At 48.2% G+C, this 22,461-nt stretch overlaps 1 protein-coding gene across 2 annotated transcripts in view; it reads left to right on the forward strand.

The window, feature by feature from the left end:
- Positions 1-20,491, forward strand: part of neil1 (nei-like DNA glycosylase 1) — a 42,349-nt gene extending 21,858 nt beyond the window's left edge. For both annotated transcript variants that reach the window (XM_078532241.1, XM_078532240.1), the window contains exons 6-10: positions 1,685-1,809; positions 10,091-10,118; positions 13,024-13,100; positions 17,832-18,042; positions 19,998-20,491. In XM_078532241.1, the coding sequence (XP_078388367.1) occupies positions 1,685-1,809; positions 10,091-10,118; positions 13,024-13,100; positions 17,832-18,042; positions 19,998-20,071 (515 nt within the window). In that variant the 3' untranslated portion in view covers positions 20,072-20,491. The remainder of the gene's footprint in view (positions 1-1,684; positions 1,810-10,090; positions 10,119-13,023; positions 13,101-17,831; positions 18,043-19,997) is intronic.
- The last annotated feature ends 1,970 nt before the right edge of the window (positions 20,492-22,461 follow it).

The raw sequence follows: 22,461 nt of genomic DNA on the forward strand, positions 1-22,461 counted from the left end.
CCTTCCGATTCTGGCTGAAGCAGCAATGGGCCAGTGCAACCTCTCTCAAGTCCCGCCAGCGTGTGGGAGTGTTGAAAGAAAGAGAGACCATGTCCCTTTGTCATTGCGCTCGTTTCCATATTCAGATGAGTTTTTAAAGGTCTTTTAAATGGGTGGGTGAGCTGTCCGGTCAGCGAGCGGGGTGGTTGGTTTGGAGGGGTGGTGGGACACGGTGGTGGGAGAGGGAGTGAGGTTGTGTTGGGTGTTGCCGGTGGGCGGGTGTTCAGGTCAGAGGCCAGTGATTGTGGAGGGGTGCGGTTGTGGTGCTCAGTTCAGCTGGGGAGAGTGCAGGAGGGCGGCGTTGAGATGGAGGATCAGCCACAATCATACCCAACCCTGCTCCTAGTTTCTATGTTACACTGGCTAATCACTGAGTTAGGGAAGTTAATAACCAAGGTAAATTTCCAGGGTAATTACGCAGTTAAGTCCCGCATATTTGGCTCAAGGCCCTGACACTGAGCTCAGTTTCTGAGACATTCACAGAGGGTCCCAGGCAGTGGAAATCAACCCACTGGAAGTTTAAACTTCCCGGGAAATTTCAGCACGTGTGTGTGTGTGTGTGTGTGTGTCAGGACTTCTAGGGGGTTGCGTGGGGAGTCCCAACCACATTTTGCTGTTCTGGACATGGGAAGATTTGGGCCGTTAACCCCGTTGTCTCTCTGCAGCCGCTGCCTGACCTGCCAATTGTGTCCGGCATTTCTCTATTGATTGAAAAAAACACTCGAGGGTCAGGAAGATATAATAATTTTCATAACGCTATTGGAATTTATTGTAAAGTACAGTGATTGTGCGTGTGCCTTAATGAGACGATAAGCTAGGTTTGAAATGTTAAGTAGGTAAACATGGGGAAGTTTTAGAATGTGGGGTGTAAAGGGAACTTTTGCATTTTTGAATAAACCAGACTAGCTTGAATTCAAAAGAGGGGTGAAATGTTTCACCTAGCCAGGAGAAGTTAAGAAACAGTGTGTTTATTTTTCCCAAAGATTACTGGTAAAATTGGTACTATGATAGATTTTTGCTATCAGAGAGGTAAAGTCCAAAGACTTTGTGAAATAATGGGAATTTGCTTTCAGAGGGGAAAACTGTATAAAGGAGATGAGGTTGTGTGCAGGAAAGATGGCATTCTAAGATCTAACCAGTGTGAAAAGCCTTTAGCATCTAAGCCTCAAACTAAGCCTACATGAACTGAAGTTAAGAAAACTCACTTTGAATTCGACTGTTCAGGGTATCATGTTACTTTGCCTGGGTCTTTTAAAGTCTATGTGAGTTATTGTTGCCCTAAAGGATGTGTAACTGGGAGTTTGATTAACTAGGGGAGCTCGGAGTTATCATAGTAGTAATTTGTAAACCCACGTGTGTGCTTAAAATCATTTTTTTTTCTATTTAATAAAGGTTTAATTTAGTTTTGTAAGAAACCTATGAGACTCAGTGGTCTTATTACTACTGAATTCAAAGCAGGAATCTCGAAATTTATTCAAATTGCAAAACAGTTGTGGCAGTGGTTTCAAGTTTCCCTTTGGGATTTGAGCAGCTCAGCGTTTACCGTCGGCTGTGCCGCCATAACAGCGTGCTTTAAGGAAAACAGTGGCCTTCCCTACATTAATTGCACAGTTTAATGCCCACTCTGCCTCTTGCCCTACCACAGATGGCAAGGGTTACGACCCAGAGCATTCGGACGATTATTCTGCTTTTGAAGAATGGCTTCGTTGCTATAACGTTGACGGGATGCAGTTGCTACGTGACAGTAATGGAAGAACCATCTGGTTCCAGGTAATTGGAGCGGTTTTACTGTGAGCTCACAGGCTACATCCCACACAAACCCCCCTCCTCCTCCCCCCACGGTGAGTACCTCACAGGACGCGTTTCAAATGATCTTGTAGAAAGGGGATGAGATTGTCTGCTGATCTTATGTTTCTGTTTCTCTGCGTAGTATCACAGAAAATAAAAAATAGAACCTCACCACATGGGCAGGAGGCCATTTGGCCCACACCTGTGCCAGCTCTTTGAAGTCGAATTAGTGCCACACCCCTCTCTGCTCCATCGCCGCAGTCCTGCACATTTTTGACTGCACGTCAAATTTCCTTTTGATGCCTCCTATTCAGTCTGTTCCCATCACCCGTACAGATCATAACAAACCAATGCATTTAAAAAAAATAATCTCCTCTGTCCCCTCTCTTGCCACCCCCACCCCCTGCCAGGTTCTTTCCCAAACATCTTAAGGGGGTTTCAACTGAAGGAGCATTTATGGTTTGTTACTTGGAGGCGATAGAGTTCAGATTATTTTATTTTGTATTCTACTATGAGCTGGCATCATGAGTGGCATTGTGATACAGCCCATGAACTTGTGGTTTATCTCTGAATCAATGAGACCCTTTCTGTGTAATTTTGTAAAAATTCTTTCATGGGATGCGGGTGTCACAGGGAAAGCCAGCATTTGTTGCCCGTCCCTAACTGCCCTTGACTGAGTAGACTGTTAGGCCATTTCAGAGGGCAGTTAAGAGTCACCCATGTTGCTGTGGGTCTGGAGTCACATGTAGGCCGGACCAGGTAAGGACGTCAGATTTCCTTCCCCAAAAGACGTTAGTGAACCAGATGGGTCTTTACAACAATTGGTGATAGTTTCATGGTCACCATTTATATTCCAGATTTTATTAACGGAATGCCGTGGTGGGATTTGAACCCATGCCCCCAGAGCATTAATGTGGGCCTCTGGATTACCAGTCCAGTGACATTGCCAATACACAACCATCTCCCCACATATAAATAAAAATCATTGACGATACGCTGATTTTAAACCCCCTGCTCCCCATGAGTGGACTCAATCCAACATAGGATTGTTTTCATTTTTTTTTAAATCCTGCATTTATATTGTCTATATATTTATTTTCCCCTCAAGTTTTCAGTCTGTTTAAATCATAGAGTCATGGTGAAACAGAAGAAGGCCGTTTACCCCATCCTCGAATCCACGTGGGTAGAATTGGAGGGAGCCACGTGCTCTGAACGCCTGGTGATGCTTAAATTCCTTTGTGAATAATAAATCCACAAAGTCTTATCAGAGAATCATTGGCCAGGATTTTACACCCCCTCCCACCTGGCGGAATATTACAGCTCTGCCGAACTGAATAGAGATTAAAATGGCTTGCCCTGTCTGCCAGGTGGAGGGTGGGGTGGGGAGAGACATGCTGCATTGGGACTGTAAAATTCTGGCCATAGGAATGCAGGGTGTAGATGGAGGCAATTCAGCCCTTCATGCTTATGCTAGCTCTTTGAAGGAGCAGTCATGCTTTTCAACCTTACCCTGTAAGGTCCTCATCCTCAATCCCCCGACCTACTCCCTTTGAAAATTATTTATGGAACCAGCTTCAGGTCGAGTGTATCAGATCCCAGCGTTATGTTCTTTTAGCCTGTGTTTGAAATACACCCACATTCGCCCTTCTCCCCTTTATAAGAGATTGGCCGGAATTTTCTGCCCCGTTGCCATCGGGCGTCATGGCGGGCGTGAGCGGGCAATATGGCGAGAAGGCCAAAAATTGGTTTTACGACGTCGTGCAACCAGTTTGCCATCGTCAGCTCCGCCCATCAATGGCCGGCTGCCTTCCCCACCTTCCAACGTCGGGAACCTAATTTGAATGCATTTGCGTCTCATCATCTTGCCTGCCGGCTGGAATTATCCTCCCCATGCTGGATTATCCGGGCACATCAGCCTGACTGCACACCACGTGTTTCACAACTGAACAAAAGTGACGTGCACCTGGTGAGCTGCCCTTCACTCGGGACTTCAGAGTTTGTTTACCCACCTTGGTTCGGGTAGCACTCACAGTCATCAGCGCCAGGCTTCACACACAGCACCACGTCACTTACAGGGGAGTTCACAGGCAGGTCTCTACCGACCAGAACAGCCATTAGGTGGGAGTGGCTGTTCAATGGCTGCAGGGCTAGGCCTTGCTTGGGGAAGGGGGAGAAGTGGCCTCAGGCAAGGGAAGAGGCTGCAGAGCGAGAGCTGTACTGGGGAAGAGGGAGGGTTATCCCAGGGTGTGTGTGCGGGCACACAACTTTATCTGTGCAAGCGGCCTCCAGAGGGTGAGGGCTGAGGAGGCAGTCTCCAGAGGAGTGGAGGCTGGATGGAGATGTGAGGGTGTGTGTGAGAGAGTGAGTGGTGATGTCCCTTGAGTTGGCAGTGAGTGAGATGCCAGTGAATGTGTGATGGGCTTGTGAGTGTGTGAGTTGAGAGTGATGGGATGGTTGCTTTACCCTGGCAGCAAGGATGAGATCATTCATCCTCTTCCTGCAATGGATGTCAAACCTCTTCCGTGTAGCATTGGCACTGATCACCACTGCCACCACCTGCCAAGCCGGAGTGGTGACACTGATAGCCTCCTGCGGCCGGACCGGGGTAGAGGACATCATGGTGGGCCTCCACAGCGTGCAGAACGCGTTCTAGGCACGCGTCATTAAACTGTGTTTGGCAGGGCTGGGGGTTGCTGCAGTCTTCTTGCCTTTCAAAGCCAAGCCTTCTCCGGAGCAGTCCTGAGCTGCAAGCGCTGGGTGCTGTGTGCGTGACTGCTGTTCGAACATGGCGCCCGGCGTGAGGAAGCGACGAGGTGACAGCACGGCGGGTGGCGGGCGAATTGGAGGAGGCCCACCAGTGAAGCAGCGCGTTTCCCGTGACCGCATAAGGCGGGAAGGGGTGCGAAAACCCGCCATTGTGGCTGGCGGGCAAAACATTGTTTTACACGCTTGCAAACCCACTTGGTGTAATTCTGGGACGATTCCGCCCATTATTGCTTCAGCGCACAACACCGCACTATCCAGTCTATCAGACCCTGGCAGATTCCCTAGAAACCCCCTCAAAGTAGCGGCTTCAAGGGGGGCATTTTTAGCTGGTTTTAGACGTTCAGTAAATTAATAGATGTCACAGGGGGGAACAATCTGAACTTTGATTTCAGAAGCTAGTAACTGGTGAAGGGATGACTGTCCTCCTGGGGCAATGGAATGATCGCAAGGTTGTAAACGCGTTTAACGTTGAATGACTCGAGAGTCTGGCCTGGGTAGAACATGGATAGGAGTCTACCCGGGAGCATCATGCTTAAAAGCTAAAGAATCCACTTCGACACATTTACCTGGGCACCAGCTGATATTTACTCTCCCTTCCACCTACCAATTCCCTGGCCCAGCTCTACATCCTGAGACTATCCTAGTTATCATGAGCTTACAGTGTCCCAGCTTTTAGATGTGAACTCGCAGCAATATAAGGCACAAATTGCAGTCAATGTCACGACTCCTAAAGAGTTCCCTTCAGTGGCCACCTCTGCATATCTTGGGCGCTTGAGTTTCTTGAGCGATCTCCCTGAGGGGTTATCAGCCAGGGGTTCCTGGACCAGAAAAGCATCCAGCGATCAGTGCTGAAACAACGTGTGTTCCTGCGTACGTGTCCAAACTCCAGGAAAGGTCAGCTGGGACAGTCCCTGAAAGTCGCCCTTCACCCATCACCCCTGTAGCTCACTCACCTGCCTTGGCACCCAGCCCAGCCGTGCCTCGAATTGAATATTTGCATCCTCCTGTTGGAATCCCTCTGTGGCCTCACTCCGCATCCACCCCCCCCACCCCCCCCCCACCCCCATCAACTCTGTGACCTCCCCTAGCACTACAACCCCACCCCCCACCCCGAGAACCCTGGCTCACTCCAATTCTGGCCCCCTTGTGTTCGCCAAATTGGCAACATCTTCGACAAAGTGACCGACGCACCCTCTGCAGGGTATCCATGCTTTGTGGGCGGGCTATAACGTGGCGATCGTCGCGCAGAGATTTTCCCTGAGATTCACCAGACCGATAGCTGGGGATTGGGCAGGGGGGTTGTCTCATGAGGAAAGGCCGGAGAGGCCTAGGCTTGTGTCCGCTGGAGTTTAGAAGAGTGAGAGGCAGCTTGGTTGGAACTTAATAGGCCAGAATATTACGCCCCGCGGGTGGGCGCGATATAGCGCGAGGTGACGTCGGACAAGCGTCCCGACATCATCGCGCACTCGCACGGCATCTCGCTCGGCAGTCAGAAGCGTGCCCGCCGACAATTAAGCTGACAGTTGAGCTGGCAGTTGAGCTGGCAGTTGAGCTGGCAGTTGAGCTGGCAGTTGAGCTGGCAGTTGAGCCGGTAATTGAGCTGGCAATTGAGCCCATTAAGGAGGCAATTGAAAGTGATTTTTCGCGGCCCGTCCACTTCCACGGCCGGCGGACGGGCCAAGCGGCCTGTACATTTTTGCTCAAACCTCAATCCCGGGCGGGATGAAATCTCCGTGGGGAAGTAAAATAAAAAAATAAATATTTGGGGCCTGGTTTTTTTTGGTGAGGTAGGCTTTCAGGTGCCTGACTGCTCTGCGTGGACATATTTTGCAGCATTGGTGTTGTTTCGTTTACCCTGGCGGAGGCCTGCAGCTCGCTGAGGCAGCTCTGTGCCTTCAGGGAGCTCACTGGAAGCGCTCGCCAGCGCCCACAGTGACGCCAGCGCCCGCAGTGACGCCAGCGCCCGCAGTGACGCCAGCGCCCGCAGTGATGCCAGCGCCCCAGTGACGCCAGTGCCCGCAGTGACGCCAGCGCCCGCAGTGACGCCAGTGCCCGCAGTGACGCCAGCGCCCGCCCTCTTCCAGCCCCCATCGGCAGCGCCAAACTTTCTCAGCGCACGTTTCACACTGGCTGGGCATTAATTAACCGTGAAATCGCGGTTGGGGGGGGGTCCGGTGACGGGCGGGAACCTGCTTCCCGTCCCCTCCCGGGCCCAACGAGCGAAACAAAAACCAGGCCGTAAAATCCTGAGAGGACTTGACAGGGCGGACGTGGGAAGGATGTTTCCTCTTGTGGAAGAATCTAGAACTGTAGGGGGCGGGGGTCATTCTTGCAAAATAAACGAGTCGCCCATTTAGGACAGAGGTGAGGAAAAAAATCTTTCTCTCTGAGACTTTGGAATCCTCTCCCCGCAAAAGGTGGTCGGGGCGGAACCTTTGAATATCTTTAAGGCAGAGGCAGATAGATTCTTGATAAGCAAGGAGGGTGAAAGGTTATCGAGGGTAGGCAGGAATGTGGAGTTGAGGTTAAAGTCAGATCTTATGGACAGGGGGAGCAGGCTCGAGGGGCCGAGTGGCCTACTCCTGCCTCTAATTCACGTGCTCGTCGGTTTGTAATACTTGTAATTCTGCAATAATCAGTAAGCTGCCTTGGCCCAGAACCGAGCTCTTGTGTTGCTGATGAGCTGGGCTGGGCTGAGCTGAGCTGAAGAGGTGCAAAGATCAGGCCGTGCTGCCAATCACTGACCTCGCTCAGATTAGACTAATTTCACACTGCTCAATCCTCACAAAGCACTTTAACAAAACTAACACAGTGCATAGCTTTACCCCCCGCACCCCCAACCCAACCCGCTTAACATAAAAGCAGACAGAGCAAAAGATGAAATGAGAGACTTCAAAGACTTTGCCTCTCAGGGAAAAGTGAAATAAGAAGAGACACTTTTCTGCTGCTTTGGAGAAACACGTGTTTTATATCTTGAGCCTATGAGTTCACTAGTTGAGTAAACTCGAAATGCACGCCTTCGTATACACTTGTTAGTCGATGCTCGCTATCAATAACAGAGAGAGAGACCAACATAAGAGCAAACTGTGATGGTTCATTGCAACAGGAGGCCAAGCACTCAATCCTTGCGTGCTCCCACAACCAACTCCAGCTCCAGTGAACCAGGAGCCCGTGCTGTACAGTGATTGGTCAGTACTGTCACATGGTTAGCCCACTTGCGTTCTCTTAAAGGTACATGGTACTGCACTTTACCATAACATGACAGCTCATTCCCGACGGTGCCGTGATAGCAACTCCCTGGCATCACTGTTCTACCTCTGACCATGCTAGCGACCAGACGCCATGTTAAGTTTCAGCTTGATTGTCTCTGAAGGCAGATTTGTATGGGGTTCGGCCAAGAGATTTAATCCTTTGCCTCCACCTATCTCTGGCCTTCTATCCAGCTTCACCTGTCCCACCCCCCGCTTCAGCAGTATAAATTTCACCACATTTTTACTTCTGTTTGGTTCTAAAGAAGGGTCACACAGACTCGAAACGTTAACTCTGTCTTTCTCTCTACCGATGCTGTCAGACCTGCTGAGTTTTTCCAGCTATTTTTGGTTTTGTTGCTGTAAGAGGTTTAACCAATCTCCTTGAGGCCTCCACTTTCTCAGTGTGAATCATGCAGGGGGGACTCTTGTAGATGAAGCCTCGTAGTTGGCCTTGGTGCTTTGCTACGGACACTAGAATTTTGAATAACAGTGAGTCCTTACTAAATGATTTCAGTCAGATCAGCGGTTAAACCTTCCTACCGTAATAACCACAGGGGCCACTACCTGTGGCTGGACAACCCTTAGTGCAGAGCGCCCATTTTAAAACAAGAACTTGTATTTATATAGCGCCTGTCACAACTTCAGGATGCCCCGAAGCACTTAATGAAGTACGTCTTGAGGTGCAGCCGCTGTTGTCATGTAGGAAATGCAGCTGATGATCTGTGCAATGTGATAATGACTGGGTAGTCTGTTTTAGTGAGACTGGTTGAAGGGTAAATGTAGGCCAGGATAGCAAGGGGAACATCGCTGGTCATCTTCGAAATTGCACCCTGGGACCTTTAATGTCTGCCCCCGAAAGGGATCGACAGGGTCTGGGTTTAATGTCTCATCCGGAAGATGACACCATCGACTGTGCAGCACTGCCTCAGCATTGCACTGGAGCCTCGGCCTAGATTACGCGCTCGTGTTGCTGGATTGGGGCTTGAACCCACAACCTTCAGTCTTGGAGGTGGGAGTACTAGCTACTGTGTCATGGCAACCCAGGAGTGCCAGCGCTTTCAGCTGGACGGGCGTCTGGCGGAGAGGACTGTGGCAGCCATCAGAAACATGATGGAAGAGCTAATTGCTGAACTTTAAAAAAAAACATTCTTTCATGGGATGTGGGTGTTGCTGGAATTTTTTGCCCGTCCCTAATTGCCCTTTGAGGGCAGTTAAGAGTCTACATTGCTTTGGGCCTGGAGTCACATGTAGGCCGCGCCAGATAAGGACGGCAGATTTCCTTCCCTAAAGGGCATTTGTGAACCAGATGGGTTTTTGCAACAATCGATGATAGTTTCATGGTCACCATCACTGAGATTAGCTTTCAATTCCAGATTTATTAATTGAATTTAAATTCTACCAGCTGCCGTGGTGGGATTTGAACCCATGTCCCCAGAGCACTGGCCTGGACCTCTGGATTATTAGTCTGGCGGAAGAACCCCTACATCACCATCTCCCCTGTGGGCGTGATTAGCCAGTCATGTCCACAGCCTGAAAGCATCAGTCCAGAACAATAATTAATAAGAGGGTGACTCTGGCCAGTCCAGAACATACAGCAGTGTTAAGAGACTGCAGTGAGAAGATGTAGAGAGGACAGCCACAGGAGCTCAACAGTTGACTGCTGATTGTAGAATAGTTAAAGCGCAGAAGGAGGCCATTCTGCCCATCTCGTCCGTACCGGCTCTCCGCAAGAGCAACTCACCTAGTCCCACTTCCCCCACACTTACCTGTAGCCCTGCAGAATACTTCTTCGGATAATTATCCAATTCCCTTTCGAAAGCTGCTATTGACTCTGCCTCCACCACACTCTCAGCCAGTGCATCCAAGACCCTAACCTCAACCTGCGTTAAAGAATGAAAGCTCTCGCTCGTGTCACCTTTGACTCTTTTACCAATCACCTTAAATCAGTAACCCTTCCACCAATGGGGGCAGATTCTCCCTCTCTGTCCAAAACCCCTCCATGATTTTCAACATGTGATGATGATGCTAGGGGAGTACTCGTTAGAAGTAACCATCTCAATGTTATGTTCCAAAGGGAATAAGGTGGAATATTGAAGAGTTCGGGAAGTGGGCAGGAAATTGGGACTAGACTAAGTGGCTCATGTGCAGCAGGAAAGAATTCGAATGGCCTGTTTCTGCCCTGCCACATTCTGTGTAGCCGTTAAATTTAACAAACTTCAAGTTTTTGTCTCTTGATTTTATTCCAGGGCAGCCCAGGACCAATGGCACCGAGAGGTGAGAATGACTTTATTTTTTACCATTCATTTCCGTTTCACACCCATTTTTTTTTTTAAGAAGAAAACTCATGATTCAAGCCGTCTGAACTGGACTTTGCTGCCGTAGAGACTGCTGATGGGACGCTGTGGCTGTAATCGCCCATTGTAGTACCTCCCCACTCCCAAGCTCCTCACCCTGACCTCTGGTGTGGGGCGGTGCCAATTAGTGCTCTCGCGCTAATGGTTTGCCCGGTTCAGCACGGTTTCAGCCTTCCCGATTCTCCAACCATTCTAACGCCCCACGGGTGAAGGACGCTAGTTGGGAGGAGAGGCTAGCGACGCAGGGGGTTAGTCTCCTCACGGCGTAGAAGGTGAAAGGAAGATCTGATCCGGATGTCATTCTAGCCTTGTGTGAATCCACCATTTTCACCGCTGTACCATTAGCCATGTCTTCAGTTGCCTTGGCCCTAAGCTCTGGAATTCCATCCTAGGCCTCTCAGTGATATCTTGGCAGGGTAAAAACACTGGTGCATACACTTTGAGCTCTAGTGCCCAACCGAATTGGTGTATTCCAGTTTGACTGTATACATACACAAACGGCCACAAGAGGACACTATTACACTCCTCCCTCCTTAATGAAGTTACACAACCTCCATATAACTTCGATACATTTCCTGTTTTTCATTTATTTACAAATCCAACTTAACCGTGGGTTTCCTATCCCCAAGAGAATACCTCCTTTCTTGACCCATAAGGAATTTGCAGATGGCTATGGGTAAGTTGAACGAGTGGGCAAAAAACCTAGCAGACGGAGTTTAATGTGGGAAAATGTGAAGTTGTTCACCTTTTTTTGGCCAGGAAGAATCAAGAAGCAGATGGAGAACTGCAGAATTCTGAGGTGCAGAGGGATCTAGGTGTTCTAGCGCATGAGTCACAAACAGTTAGTGTGCAGGTACTGCGAGTAATCAAGAAGGCTAGTGGAATGCTATCCTTTATTGCGAGAGGCATTGAACATAAATGTAAGGATGTAGTGCTTCAGTTATACTGGGCATTGGGGAGACCGCACCTCGAATACTGTGCGCAGTTTTGGTCTCCTTATTCAAGGAAGGATGTAAATGCGTTGGAAGCAGTTCAGAGGAGGTTTACTAGATTGACACCTGGAATGAGTGGGTTGTCTTATGAGGAAAGGTCTGGGCTTGTTTCCACTGGAGTTTAGGAGAGTGAGGGGTGACTTGATTGAAGTATACATGGTCCTGAATGGTATTGACAAGGTGGACATGGAAATGATGTTTTCCTCTTGTGGGTGAGTCCAGAACTAGAGGGCACTGTTTAAAAATTGGAGGTCGCCCTTATAGGACACAGATGAGGAGAATTTTTTTTTCTCTCCGAGGGTTGTGCGACTTTGGAACTCTGTGCCTCAGAAGGCAGTGGAGGCGGGGTCATTGAATATTTTTAAGGCGGAGGTAGATAGATTCTTAACAAAAACAGGATTACCTGGAAAAACTCAGCAGGTCTGGCAGCATCGGCGGAGAAGAAAAGAGTTGACGTTTCGAGTCCTCATGACCCTTCGAGGATAGATTCTTGTTAGGCAAGGGAATCAGAGATGATAAGGGTTAGATGGGAATGTGGTCTGAGGTGCAGTCTGAGATGCTAAACTGAGGCATTGTCTGCCCCCTCTTGGATGGATGTAAATAGTGCAGTATATAATGTTAAGCGAGTGCTTTCAGGGCTGTAGTTAGATTCCTCATTGTTCAGTTAGAAAACCCATAGAACTCTGCTTATTGTGTTTCTTGATGTCACCCTGGATGAGATTACCATTCCCAAATTTCCATTATTCTGTGGTGGATTCCTCATTGACTGCACTTCAATCATCTGCTCAGACTAAACATCACACAAGCGGTTAAAACTGCAGGCTGCCCTTTTCTTTTAAACATTGCACTAGCTCTCGAATAAAAAAGATATTTTGTTTGTATTGTCCAAAGCTCAGTGCAAACTCGAGGAACAGCACCTCGACGCTTGACTGGGCGTTTTACAACCTTCTTCTCCCCATGCTCCACATGACCACTGCCCCCCACCCCACCCCCTCCCAGCCACAATGCCCCTTCTCTCCCACACACCCACCACCCCCCCCAATTAACTTAAGTCAAATAAATCTCTAACTTCTCCCAGTTCTGACAGAAGGTCGCAGACCTGAAGGTGCTGGACTAAGTTTTCCACTGCAGGAATTGTTGCAGAGAAAATTTGACGGATCCGCAAAAGATCCATTGACCCCCGGGTGGGAATTTTCCGGTCTTGCTGCGAGTGGGGGAAAATCCCGCCCTTTATCTCTGTTCCTCTCTCTCTCTCCACAGATACCGCCAGACCTGCTATTTCCAGCATTTTCACTGTTTACTTTTGTTTGCATTGTGCCTGTAAAAACCCTTAGCGTAAGATGTGTGGGGATTCTTGATGATCCACCAGTTCCTATTTAGTCAGTGCAATGTGTGTGCGTGTGTGTGTGTGTGTGTGCGCGTGTGTGTGCGCGTGTGTGTGCGCGTGTGTGTGCGCGTGTGTGTGCGCGTGTGTGTGCGTGTGTGTGCGTGCGTGCGTGTGTGTGCGTGTGCGTGCGTGCGTGCGTGCGTGTGTGCGTGCGTGCGTGTGCGTGCGTGCGCGTGCATGCGTGTGTGTGCGTGCGTGTGTGCGTGCGTGCGTGTGTGTGTGCGTGCGTGTGTGTGCGTGTGCGTGTGTGTGTGTGTGCGCGTGTGTGCGTGCGTGTGCGTGCGTGTGTGCGTGCGTGTGTGTGTGCATGCGTGTGTGTGCGTGCGTGTGTGTGTGTGGGCTGGGCCGTGGCTAACCCCCTGTTCTTGCTGAAGATAGTGAAACTCCACAGGATTACAGTTGCAACTTTATTCTTAAAAACCAAACCTTCTCTCCCTTGCTCAAAGGATCCAAAGCTCCCAAACCCAAGTCGCGGAGAAGAAAAGCAGCAGATGACAATGGAAAAGAGGCGTCAACGCCCAAGGTGAGGTTCACTTTAAGGCCAAGGGAACAAGTAGATAACATAGCTGGCCCCAACTATGTCAATCTGATGAGTGTTTATATACAACCTAATCTCTGGCTCAACAAGAGTTATCCAGTAATCCACTTTTCCAAGAACAGTTCTGTAATGGATGGGAGGCTGTGTGGTCTCCTCCCTGAGGAAGGGATAAGGAGCTGCAACTGTATTTTAGTTTCAACTTTTATCCTTGAAGCCCCATCTTTCTTTTGACCTTCATCCAAGAATGAATATCTTCTTTCCTGCCCGCCTGTTTTTTTTATATGTGAAAAAAGGATTTTTAAACTGGAAAGCTCTGTTGAAGAGTCTATCATTTCCCTTTTCCCAGATTTTCCAGACTTTTTTTTTCCCCTTCATCGGCCTGGGTTTTTCTCCGGATTCTCGCCTTTCCACGGAGATAGCACGGCTTTGCGGGGAGCGGGAAGCCCGTATCACGCAATGCCCGAAGCACGGCGCATCACGATGGTATTGGATTGGCAGAATGGACCGATACAGCTTTTCCCCGCTTGTCAGTTTTCAGACGTCTGTATGTATCCTGCTGTCCATTTCCAGCATTTTCCATTTTTCGCAATTTCTGCCCTTTGAAGAGAACCGCTTTCTTTTCCTGGCCAGGCCACGTCCGCTATTATCTGTGGCTCCAGGAGCGACTCCGTGGCACCTCCAGATGACTTTGAATTGTGTCAATCGCCGCTCATTGGTTGTGGGTTCAAGTCGTGCTAAAGAGACCTGAGCACATAATCCAGGCTGACCCCCGCCAGGTACAGCACTGAGGGAGTGCTGCACTGTCCGAGGTGCTGTCCAATAAGGCGTTAAACCCAAAAGGTCCTTCTGTCCTCTCAGGTGGATGTTAAAGATCCCATGGCGCTATTTTGCAGAAGATGAGGAGCGTCTTCCATAGTTTCTTGGTCAATATTTACACCTCGCCCAACAACAACAGGTCATTTATCTCATTACTATCATGGGAGTTTGCTGTGCGCAAATTGATTGTTACATTATAACCGGGAATACATTTCAGAAGTACTTCATTGGCCATAAAATGGGACATCCTGAGGTTGTGAAAGGCGCTATACTGGAAGATTTTTTTTTCAAGTTGTCAACAATGCCCTTCAATAAGAAACTCTGACTTTGAAATTTCAGCAAAGTGAAACTTAATCAAGAGGCACTTACACTGAACGCTAGAGTCCAACCCCTTACAATGTAAGTCCAGTTCATATACCCTTTATACTAGTGGAAGTCGAATTTTTTAGACCAATTTTTCAGGCCAGATGTGATGGAGTCAGGCTTTACAGGGGTAATGTTTTTGAGGGATTGACATGCCTGCTTGATTTGGTCCACACTGAATGGACAAGGTGACTGGTAGTGGTTGTTAACAGGACCCAAGCCGAATCAGGAACCAAGACACAGAGCTTTTTCTTTATTGAGAGAGTTTATTGACTCGTTCAGTCTCACAGCACCACTCCCGCACAGTCCAGTGTCCCGGGTGCCCCCTATTTATATGTGCTCGAGACAATTAATACCCATCACCTGTTTCTCTCAACTTTAACATTGTAATAGACATTAACAAACCATAGCAACGTAATTAACAAGACATTGACAGTGGCTGGGAAGCTGAGGCATTGTGAACTTAATTTAAATAGTTTTTAATCCATTATAGAAGGGTGTTAAATAAACTTTTCAAACCCAGTCCTCTGCTCGATATTCTTAACCATATACTGCTGCAAAAGACAACCAGGTCTGTAATTTCATTTTGACTGCATTTTATCAAAATATCCTTTTGCTACAGTTTTTGAGTGATATGTCAGTGAGCCTATCTTCTACTCTTGCACTATGTACAGTTCCGACAATATTGTCTTCCCTTTTAAAAAGAAAACAAATTGGCGTTGATAATCTCAGCTACTAACTTCTTCCCACGTCTAGAGATGCATAAGGTGGACAAAGCTCATGCTTACACCTGTTTTCTGTAGCTCATTTCCCCCTGGAACGGGTCACCAGCCTGAAGCGAAATCTTTGAGCAGCACCACTCCACATTAAGCATGGTTGGCCAGAGACTCTCCTCTCCCACTCTTACTGCCCGCCACTGGCACAAGTTGGAAAGATTTACAGGCTGATGACGAATTTGTCTGGCCGCATTATGAACACGTCACCTTGAACCATCTAGTCCTGGGGTTGGAGTTTGAACCCGGAGCTCCTGGTTCAGAAGCGGGGTCACGACCCCACTGCGCCACAAGACCTCTCTCAGCTGCTAGCCCAACGCTGTGACTATCTCTCCTTGTAAGCTTTATGGAAACTGGGATTTATGTTTTGCTATCGTAACCCACGTGGAGAAGGATTTGGTTGGTTTGACCCTTCCTTTCCAAGCATTTAAAACCATGGCTCCCCTCGTCCCAAGCCCGCATTCCCTTTGATTCTGAAATTTTGGGGATTTCTTCTAGGGTCAACTTTTACACAAAATAGATGAAGAATTACATTTTTGTTTTGGCCAAGAATCACAGGGTGGACTTTTACACAAGATCATTTTTTTTTACACGAGTATATACAGTATTCTTATTCCTCAGTTTTGTCATGTCCTATCTAAGGAATCCCGTGTGTGTGTGTCGGGATGTGTGCGCTGAGCGGAGACTTCACCTTGTGTTCCCTGGTCCCTCTTTGTACAAACCAAATTACTGAAAATGGCTAAAACAGAAACAGAATTACCTGGAAAAACTCAGCAGGTCTGGCAGCATCGGTGGAGAAGAGCAAAGTTGACGTTTCGAGTCCTCATGACCCTTCAACAGAACTGTTCTGTTGAAGGGTCATGAGGACTCGAAACGTCAACTGTGCTCCTCTCCGCCGATGCTGCCAGACCTGCTGAGTTTTTCCAGATATTTCTGTTTCTGTTTTTGTTTTGGATTTCCAGCATCCGCAGTTTTCTGCTTTTATCGACTGAAAATGGCTCCCAGACATTGTTTAGGTGCAGACAGATTCATTATCCAAACAAAGAGCTCCCACATGTTTGTAAATTAAAAACGTACACAAAAAACAAAACCCCCAATAGCGTGCGGAAGTTTATTTAACCGTTTGGTTTGCCTTGTGCTGATTTGCTGTTTTCTTAAAATATTTTTTTTTAATTCATTCTTGGGATGTGGGTAATGTTGGCAAGGCTGCTATTTACTCCCTGGCGTCTTTGCAACATTAAAACCCATGGGCCTAATGGGACAGTGACGGTGTGAATATGAATTTGGATGAGGGGCGGAGAGTAGTGTTTAACAGTTGCTTTTCAGCACCCAGTGAGGTATACGTCGGTGTTCGCAAGAGTATTAGTGTTAAAAGATTCAAGCCAGTCGGTGAAGCCAAAACCAAGACGCAGAGCTTTTCTTTACTGAGAGAGTTTATTGACTTGTTCAGTCTCACAGCTCTCCTCCTACTCAACCCAGTGTCCTGGCTGTCCCCTAGTTATATTCTCTTTTAATAAAACTTACGGTCAAAAAAAAAACCCAATATATGGGGTGTGTTCCCCTATTTATAGGTGCAAAGGCAATTAATACCCATCACCTTTTGCCTCTTAGCCTTAACAATGTAATTTGACAAAACATTAACAATTAGGATTACTGTTCTTTTTTGGTTTGTATTATTGACCTGGACCTGAACTTGGGGATGTGGGGCATAGTTTGCAGATCATACAAAATTCTAAAACGTAGTGAATAATGAGGAGGATCGTAACAGATGAAATGGGCAGATGCAATATCTCCAGCAGGAGATGTAGAGGAAGCTTTTTTCCTTAAACTAAAAAGACTTGAGGACCCGTGGCTTTATTAATAGAGGAGTAGAGTACCAAAGCAAGGAAGCCTATTCTGCTGGACCCTGATAAAGCATTGGTTTGGCCTCAGCTGGTTCAATCCTGAGCAGCGCCTTTTGGGAAAGGGGTGGCAAAGCAGTAGAGAGGGTACGGAAGAGATTTCCTCGTACAGTGGGCAGGGATGAGGAACATTGGCTATGTGGAGGATTGGAGAAGCCGGGAGATTGGACGGAGGTGGCTTTGATCGGAAGTAAGGAGAGACTGTGTTCAGTGGCAGAAGGTTTGGTAACCAGAGGGCCACAGGTTGAAGGGGATTTGCCAAAGAAACAGAGAGAGCCTGAAAAAACATCTTTTGCACGGCGAGCTGCTGTGCTTGTGGAATGCGCTGCCTGAAAGGGCGGCGGAAGCCGATTCAGTAATAATTTGCCAAAAGAAAATTGGAGAAATGCTTGAAGGAGAAAGAATTGTAGGGCCTTGAGGAAAGAATGAGACTGATTGGAAAGCGCTACCTAGGAGCAGGCAGGGATATGATGGGCTGAGTAGCCTCATTTTGTGCTCTGTAGTTCTTTTATTCTATTCCTAGTTGCCCCGGCTAGGTGGCAATGACCACCTTCTTGAACCCTTGCGGTGCGGGTAAAACCACGGTGCATGAAGTAGGAAGTTCCTACATTATAAAGCGATTGTATATTATTTGTGGGATCTTGCTGTGTGTAATTTGTGGCTGCTGTGCTTCCAAAATTGCAACAGTGACTGCATCTTGGGCAACACCGTAAAACACTTTTTGGGATGCCTTTGGGACGTGAACGGTGCTATATAAGTGCCAGTTATTTCTTGTCGACGTGCAAGGGCACCCCCCCCCCCCCCCCCCCCCCCCACCCAAACAGTTCCCGCCGCTCACGGTGCGATTTTCCATTTGTTGCCAGGATTCGGAATCCAGGAAAGGGGAGGCGACCTCGGAGGAGCGGAAGGCTCCAGAGACCCCGAGGGGCCGTTCCGGGAAGCAGCCCCGGAGCGCCAAAGCAGCGGCAAAGCAGGACGCGGGGGCGTCGGGGACGGGCGAGGGAACGGCCAGCCGCAGCCGGAAGAAAAGGGCAGCCGGACCACCAACCCTCGCGGCGGCGGCAGCTCCGGACGGTAATGGAACAGACTCTTGACAGACGGGCAGAAAGGCCTCACTCGCAGAAGGAGAGCCAGAAGCCGCGGGCAGCTGCATTCCCTTTAACGGGGACCGACACCAGGGGGGCTAAATCTTAACGTGCGCTTTTATAGACCAAAAACAAAAATCAAATCGCCCCAAAATAGATATTCACCTCTGAAAACACCGTGGGTCTGGATACACGCGAGCACCATAGCACTCTGCGTTTTGGGCAGGTCTCTCCTCCCGGCATCAAGGCTTGTTTGAAGTGAGCTTTCCTTCCAACGTCTTGATTATTTAAAGTGGCTCTGACACAAGCCCTTACTGAACAAGATGACCGGGGAGCACCGCGGGGTTAGAATTCCGCCCTTTCGTCTCGGAGACCGAGAGGCGTTGGTTCCTGCTCAGAATGAAAGACTGCGCTCTGACACGACCGGGGTGGGAGTCAGTATAATTTATATAGATTTTTCTTTTCCCACCTATTTCCATTATTTTTAAATCTACAACTAATACCTTGTCAGTCTTTCCACCCCACCCCCTCTAGAGCTGTACCTTGAGTATCCTGCCATCTATTCTTAATTAGCACTTTTCTTAGATAATATCACCACCTTCAACACCTCTTTGATCCTTTTGTCTGTGACATCTTTTGATTATCTGCTCCTATCACTGCTTGCTTGTCCCTACAACCACCCCACCCTCAACTTCTCTCCCCCCGCCCCCCACCTTAAACCAGCTTATATTTCACCCCTCTCCTAACTATACGTCAGTTCTGTTGAAGGGTCATGTGGACTCGAAACGTCAACTCTTTTCTTCTCCACCGATGCTGCCAGACCTGCTGAGTTTTTCCAGGTAATTCTGTTTTTGTTTTGGATTTCCAGCATCCGCAGTAGCTTTTTGTTTTTATTTTTAAGTCAGGTCTGATTGGATGGTTTCCTTGGCAGGGTTGCCGCTAAAAATATTCTGGACCAAAATACATGGACGTCAGATGGGCTTTTTTTCTCCCCCCCCACCCCCTCTCTCTCTCTCTCTCTCGAAATATTGTTTACACTTTTTTCACCAACTATTGGTTTTATTCGCATCAGTGTCTAATTCTGGATCGATACGGAGCAGACAGTCACTCAACGTGCAATGCAGCAGGTAGTTAACTGAATCTGTTTTACTTCAGTCTGACCCTGTTGCTAAAAGCCTCTTCCCCAGTAAGTAGTCGCTTCATAAGTTATGTAGCCAAACTAGCCGAGGATGTTCGGAGACCACCCTACGGAACAAGCTGGGCTGCACATGTGATTGAAGCAAAGATTTGAGATCTTACTATTTACGGTAGCACTTAAAATCTTGCTGCTGACTCAGGAGCTAAGAATTAGCTGTGAAAATTATGAGGAGAGGCTGTAGTAAAGTCATGGGGGCGGGGGGGCAGGGGTGCACAGAAGGAGGTCATTCGGCCCATCGCCATCCATGCTGGCTCTCTGTAGAGCGATCCAGTTGGCCCAATTCCCTCCCGCTCGCTCTCCGTAGCTCCGCGAGTTTATTTCCCTCCAGCACCTATCCAATTTCCTTTGGAAATCATTCATCTTCTCCGCGGGGAGGCTGCGTAACAGATGCCTGATCCATTAACCCACCCCCCCACGCATTTGAAAGGTTACTGTCTGTGTGCCCAGACCCCGGGATGGAACAGGCTCAAAAGGAGGAAGCGGAACTACCTGATATAAACTGGCTTGGCCGGCTAAAATCCTGTCATGAAGTGGGGGAAGATGGAATCGCTTTGCCCATCTTCATTGCTACAGGGTCATTGGTCCAATACATAGGCAATGATCGCAGAACCTGTCTACCTCTGCCCCAAGCTCTCAGTAAACCCTACCCTCAACTACAGTTCAAATTCCTGTTACGTTACTGATGACGATGATGATGTGGTGCTTCTGATATTATTTCTTCTCTCTCTCTCTCTCTCTCTCGGCAGAATCCGAAATCCCAAACAAGCGACCCAGAAACTCCAGGACTAGATCGAGAAAGGGGCATCAAGTGTCGCTCTAAGGAACAAATCGTCGAGAATCTTTGGGTTAAAGTGGTTTTATTACGCTACAGGCATAAAAGGATTGGATAGAGAGGAGCAGAGTGAGCGGACAATGTCCACAGGCAGTTGGCTTTTGGGCCCAATCCCCCAGGAGTTTAGAACTCACTGGGCAGAATTTTACGGAAGCGGGATTTTATGTTCCTGCTGGAGCCAACGGGGTTTAGAATGTCTCGCCGCGTTGTCCCCTCCGAAACAGGGCTGTAAAATTCTGCCCAACATTTCTGCAGCATCTTGTCCCCTTCTGCCTTGGAACGCACAAATTAAGATAAACCCTCATTAAGTAACAGAAATGTCTTTTTTTTTTAAGTAAATTGTATTTTTAAATGTAGGCCCAGTTTTTTTTTTACCTGAAATAAAATCTAATCGAGATTTTAATGAAAGAGAGAGCCCCGTTTCTAATGTTTTTTAAAATTCATTGGTTTGGGGCGTGAAACGCGGGCTTGAGCGCCTCCTGTGTTGGGGAGGAGGGCGTGCGGGGGGAAGTTGGCGGGTGCGCACGAGAATAGGCTCCCTATGGCCCAGAGCTGCCTCAGGGAGATGAAGATTTTTGAAAATAAAAAAGATTTTCACAGAATCTCACAGTGCAGAAGAGGCCCTTCGGCCCATCGAGTCTGCACCGACACGTGAGAAACACCTGACCTACCTACCTACCTAATCCCATTTACCAGCACTTGGCCCATAGCCTTGAATGTTATGACGTGCCAAGTGCTAATCCAGGTACTTTTTAAAAGATGTGAGGCAACCCGCCTCCACTACCCTCCCAGGCAGCGCATTCCAGACCGTCACCATCCTCTGGGTAAAAAGGTTTTTCTTCACATTCCCCCGCTAAACCTCCTGCCCCTCACCTTGAACTTGTGTCCCCTTGTGACTGACCCTTCGACTAAGGGGAACAGCTGCTCCCTGTCCACCCTGTCCATGCCCCTCATAATCTTGTACACCTCGATCAGGTCGCCCCTCAGTCTTCACTGCTCCAACAAAAACAACCCAAGTCTATCCAGCCTCTCCTCATAACTTAAATGTTTCATCCCAGGCAACATCCTGGTGAATCTCCTCTGCACCCCCTCCAGTGCCATCACATCCTTCCTATAATGTGGCGACCAGAACTGCACACAGTACTCCAGCTGTGGCCTCACCAAGGTTCTACACAACTCCAACGTGACCTCCCCACTTTTGTAATCTATGCCTTGATTGATAAAGGCAAGTGTCCCATATGCCTTTTTCACCACCCCACTAACATGCCCCTCTGCCTTCAGAGATCTATGGACACACACGTCAAAGTCCCTTTGTTCCTCAGAACTTCCTAGTGTCATGCCGTTCATTGAATACTCCCTTGTTAAATTACTCCTTCCAAAGTGTATCACCTCACACTTTTCAGGGATAAATTCCATCTGCCACTTATCTGCTCATTTGACCATCCCGTCTATATCTTCCTGTAGCCCAAGACACTCAACCTCACTGTTAACCACCTGGCCAATCTTTGTGTTATCTGCAAACTTACTAATCCTATCCCCCACATAGTCATCTATGTCGTTTATATAAATGACGAATAATAGGGGATCCAGCACAGATCCCTGTGGTACGCCACTGGACACTGGCTTCCAGTCACTAAAGCATCCTTCTGTCATCACCCTCTGTCTCCTACAACTAAGCCAATTTTGAATCCACCTTATCAAATTATCCTGTATCCCATGTGCATTTGCCTTCTTCATAAGTCTCCCATTTGGGACCTTGTCACAGGGTTTGCTGAAATCTATATAAACTACATCAACTGCACTACCCTCATCTACACACCTGGTCACCACCTCAAAAAATTCAATCAAATTTGTTAGGCATGACCTCCCTCTGACAAAGCCATGCTGACTACCCTGATCAAACCTTGCCTCTCCAAGTGGAGATAGATTCTCTCCTTCAGAATTTTCTCCAATATTTTCCCTACCACTGACATGAGACTCACTGGCCTGTAGTTCCCTGGCTTATCTCTACAACCCTTCTTAAATAGCGGAACCACATTAGCACCTCCCCCGTGACCAGAGAGGAATTAAAAATTTGGGTCAGAGCCCCTGCGATCTCCTCCCTTGCCTCTCTTAGCAGTCTGGGACACAAATCATCCGGACCTAGAGATTTGTCCACTTTTAAGCCTGCCAACACCTCCAATACCTTGTCACTCCCTATATCAATTTGCTCAAGAACCTCGCAGTCTCGCTCCCCGAGTTTGATACCTTCATCCTCATTCTCTTGGGTGAAAACGGACGTGAAGTATTCCTTCAACACTCTACCGATGTCCTCTGTCTCCACCCATAGATTGCCCCCTTGGTTCCTAATGGGCCATACTCTTTCCCTGGTTATCCTC

The sequence above is a fragment of the Cetorhinus maximus genome, chromosome 30, assembly GCF_964194155.1.
Source record: "Cetorhinus maximus chromosome 30, sCetMax3.hap1.1, whole genome shotgun sequence".
NCBI lineage: Eukaryota > Metazoa > Chordata > Chondrichthyes > Lamniformes > Cetorhinidae > Cetorhinus > Cetorhinus maximus.